Genomic DNA, 4528 nt, shown 5'->3' on the forward strand with positions numbered 1-4528 from the left:
GTACAATGTACAAGTTTGAACAGCAATGATCTATGCTTACTTTTTTCCTTCCTATCTTTTAAATTTCAGCATAGTATAGTTTTGAATTCTAAAGAGTGTCCTATGCCTTCCGTTATATGATCAGACTACATTTGACCTACCTCTCTATCTCATCTCCTCATACAGAACTTGAACTATTAGCTGGTGTGCAAGTTATTGCAATTTTTGCCATTACTTTAATTTTGCCAATTACTTTAATGGCAAAAACCACAATTACTTTTGCACTAACCTAATACATTTCTTAAATGAGTTTCTTAAATGTTCAAACAAACAAGAGAGTGTCTCTTCAAAAGTGTCATCTAAAAATATGTTTTAAATTTATATGCAGAGTCTTTAGTTTTTTAATGGCTGCTTTTACCTCTTGATTTCTTAATGTATAAATAATAGGATTTAAGAGAGGTGTGAAAATTGTGTAAAACACAGAAAGAATTTTATCCACAGAGTATCTGTTGAAGGGCCATACGTAAATAAAGACACATGGAGCAAAGAACAGAGTCACAACTGTGATGTGAGCTGAGAGAGTGGAGAAAGCCTTAGAGGATCGACTAGCAGCATGGTGCCTAACTGAGAATATTATGATTCCATAGGAGACAAGCAAGAGGAGGAAGCAGATTAGTGACAGGAGCCCACTGTCAGCAATGACCAGGAGCTGTAGGGTGTCAGTGTCCTTGCAGGCAAGTTTAATCACAAGGGGAAGGTCACAGAAAAAGCTGTCTACAACATTGGGACCACAGAAGGGCAAATTCAACATGAAAGCCATCTGACTAGATGAGTGCACAAATCCAACTGCATAGGAGGATAACAGCAGCCCAGTGAGCATCCGTGGGCTCATGATGGTCATGTAATGGAGGGGTTTGCATATGGCAACATACCTGTCTATTGCCATGGCTACAAGCAACATCATCTCACTCCCACCCAGGAGGTGCATAAAGAACATCTGAGAATAACATCCCCACCATGAGATGGTCTTATGTTCTCGGAGGAAATCTACAATCATCTTAGGGGTAGCAAAAGAAGCCAGGATCATATCAATGCAGGAGAGGTTGATAAGCAGAAAATACATTGGTGTGTGTAGGTGTGCATCAAAGGTCACAGTCACCAAGATGAGAAGGTTTCCTAACACAATCCCCATGAAGACCACAGAGAATCCCAAGAAGAATAAAATCTGAAGATTTTGAGATTTGGAAAGTCCCAGCAAAATAAATTCAGATACCACTGAATGGTTTGCTCTTTCCATATTGTCAACTTTATCCCATAATGATCAAAATAAATGAGAATAAGGGGTAGGGACATGATGCATATTGGAAAGAAGTGTTCATGTTGATGTCCAAATTTGCTATTCAGTCAAGGCACTTGAACTTACAAGGATCCTTTTGTGGGATTTTGTCTGCCAGTGATTTCACTAATGGCCCAGAGAAGTATACCAAATAGTCAGTAGAATTCAGAATATAAGTTTCTGGAAGACAAAAATAAAAATATTAATAGTACATGAAACAACAAATATATAGGTTGTGAATTAGAATCAAAAGACTTCTACAGGACACCTGGGTAAGCTGTTCACTGGGTGACAAAGGAACTCTCCTTTTGAGGGTTTTCTTCTCAGTAAAATAAAGTTGAACTTTATGGTATCTAATGCCTTTTTGGGCTATAAAAATCTCTATAAATAAGATAATGATTCTAGTGAGTTTTATAGTCACAGAATAATACTGAGTTTTATTAACCTGAAAATGATATAGAAAATATATCCAGAATTCTTAAGAACCATGTTTTGAAATTGGCTCTGGTAAAGAAATATCAATTGGGTTCTGAGAAACTTACCATATTTCTTCCATGCTCCATTATTGCATGAATCTCTCACAGATCAGTATTAGCAGTAATCAATACACACTTTAGAAGTGTCAAATATATGTATATTTTATATAACATATGTTACATACATTTCATATATTTATATATAAATTATATATATAATTTATTCATTCAACATTTCATATTATTCACATCAAATACCTCCTCTAGATGATTAGACAATGTATACAAACAGCCCACAGCCAAATGTAACTAAATTTACTTCATTTTCAGCTTGTATTCATTCATTCATTTACCTGGTTATTGCTATGTACTGATCGGCTGGTTGGCCTGTGCATGGTTATTTGTCATAAGTTTCAAAATGACTTAGCTTGACATAACATTTATGTTGGTAAAAGGAATACAGTTCTTTCAGTATAATCATCTAAATTTATGACAAAATTTGCCATCAACCCACACTTATTACAAATGAGTTCTATTGGTTCAGCTTTTTAAAAAATTACCTTCATTGCTAATAGTTTTAATCTAGATTTTTACAAAACACCTTCAGTAAATAAAGCATATGTAGTCATCTTTTTGTGCTGTTATTGCTTACAATACAGGGCAAAAATACTTTTGTGAAGGTGGCTTACATGAATCCCAGGAATGGCCTTTTATTCCCTTTTCATGTAACCCCATCAGCTTTCTGCAGTTTACTCTTTCAATCATCAGAAACAAACAAAAAAAGACTACAGTCCTATATGTTTCCTTGAGATAATCCCAGAGGAACCTTTATCCAACTAGGGATGTATTTTCTTCCCTGTGTTAACATATCTGTTGGCTAATTTCCTGCTCTGAGAAACTTGGATTGATGCAAAATATTAAATCACATCAAATATGTAATTAGATTCATTCATTTATATGTCTAAAAAGGTTATAGCTCCCTTCAGTTTTATGTATAATATTTAAGAATTCCTACTAATGCTGCGTCTTTTTGAAACCTAATTTTTGAAGCTGCATTTAAACAGAACAGAACAATTTTCAAATACATTCAAAGTGGTTTATAAATATTCCAGCATCTGGAATAGTGTATATCAGAACCACTAAGTAAATATCTGTTGAATGAGTAAACCATGTAGTGCATATTCAGGATCTAGACTAGGTTAGATGACTTAATCCACAGAAAAATCCACAAAATTTTCAATTTTAATAATGTTTATTTTTAGATGTCAAATTGAACGTTGAAGTATTTTAAAATCAGAAATAGAATAGCCGTTTTTAAAATGATGGTTAAAAATCTGTTTTTTCTTTTTAGTTATCTTTTTTAAAAAGTAGTTTATGCTAATGGAAAGAAAGCACATCACAAATAACAGAAAGATCACTGACTGTGAACACATTAAGAGTTTCTTAGATAACTTTTCAGAAAAACAATACACACTCCAGTACAGTGTATGTGTGTTAGTGTTGTGGATATTAATATTTACATTTATATCATGTTTATTAAGACTGCAGTTTTTATATGTATAATTATGTTTCTTGAGTGTTTACTATTACAATAAAATATGTTTATATGAATATATAGAAACATAACTTATATATATATATATATTTTATTGGACTTTAGGTTCTGGGGTACATGTGAAGAACATGCAGGATTGTTGCATAGGTACATGCATGGGATTGTGGATTGCCACCTCCATCCCCATCACCTATATCTGGCATTACTCCCCATGTTATCTCTCCCCAACTCCCTTCCCCCTGTTATCCCTCCCCTAGGCCCTCCACCACAGACCTCAGTGTGTGATGCTCCCCTCCCTGTGTCCATGTGTTCTCATTGTTCAACACCCTCCTATGAATGAGAACATGCGGTGTTTGATTTTCAGTTCTTGTGTCAGTTTGCTGAGAATGATGGTTTCCAGGTTCATCCATGTCCTTACAAAGGACACAAACTCATTGTTTCTTATGGCTGCATAGTATTCCATGGTGTATATGTGTCACATGTTCCCTGTCCAGTCTGTCATCGATGGGCATTTGGGTGGGTTCCAAGTCTTTGCTATTGTAAACAGTGCTGCAATGAACATACATGTGCATATGTCTTTATAATAGAACTGTTGTACTGGCCTGAGCATAGAAAGTCAACACCAAGACAAAAGTATGCCAAATTGAAGGGTCTTTATTGCCAGTGGCCATGGAGGACTCATGTCTCTCCAACCCATGGCCCCAAAAGGAGGGTGTCAAGACCTTTTATACCCATAAAACCACCTCAGGAGTGAAGGGGCAGGGGTGGGGGTGAGGGGCTTCAGACATTCTGATGGCTAATGGATTTTGTAAATCACCTCCTGGGCAGAGATGAGGGTCAGGGGCTCTGGACATTCCAGTGGATTCCTGGGCAAAAAGATGAGGGTGAGGGGCTCCAGACACTCTGAGGACCAAGGGACTTTTGACATTCTGATTTTTACTTAAGTGGTTCACAAAAGTCAAGATTAGCATTTGTTTACACATTGTCTGGGTAGGGTGGAAATTACAGTCCTTAATTACTTATTACAAGTCGCAGGGGCCAAGATGGCATGGGTTTGGACTGCTTGCCTGTCACATTTGGGTTACAGAGAGCAGTTTCAATAGAAAGCCGAGGTATGGTTGAGCTTTGCAGTTTTATGGGGCTTTTACCATGTCACATTCCCCCTTGTTTTACTTACAGGAA

The 4528-nt window shown here is 36.3% G+C and overlaps 1 protein-coding gene across 1 annotated transcript; it reads right to left on the reverse strand.

The window, feature by feature from the left end:
* Positions 1-334: 334 nt before the first annotated feature.
* LOC105729163 (olfactory receptor 4K13) lies at positions 335-1276 on the reverse strand. The gene has a single exon (XM_012469838.2). The coding sequence runs from the start codon at positions 1274-1276 to the stop codon at positions 335-337; it is 942 nt and encodes a 313-aa protein (XP_012325261.2).
* Positions 1277-4528: the final 3252 nt, after the last annotated feature.

Source organism: Aotus nancymaae, unplaced genomic scaffold (genome assembly GCF_030222135.1).
Source record: "Aotus nancymaae isolate 86718 unplaced genomic scaffold, 86718_ANA_hifiasm-v0.15.2.pri h1tg000011l, whole genome shotgun sequence".
Classification (NCBI taxonomy): domain Eukaryota; kingdom Metazoa; phylum Chordata; class Mammalia; order Primates; family Aotidae; genus Aotus; species Aotus nancymaae.

Bases quoted from the DNA above. Each gene is read 5' to 3' on its own strand.
- LOC105729163 (XM_012469838.2), bottom strand. From the start codon at position 1,276: ATGGAAAGAGCAAACCATTCAGTGGTATCTGAATTTATTTTGCTGGGA.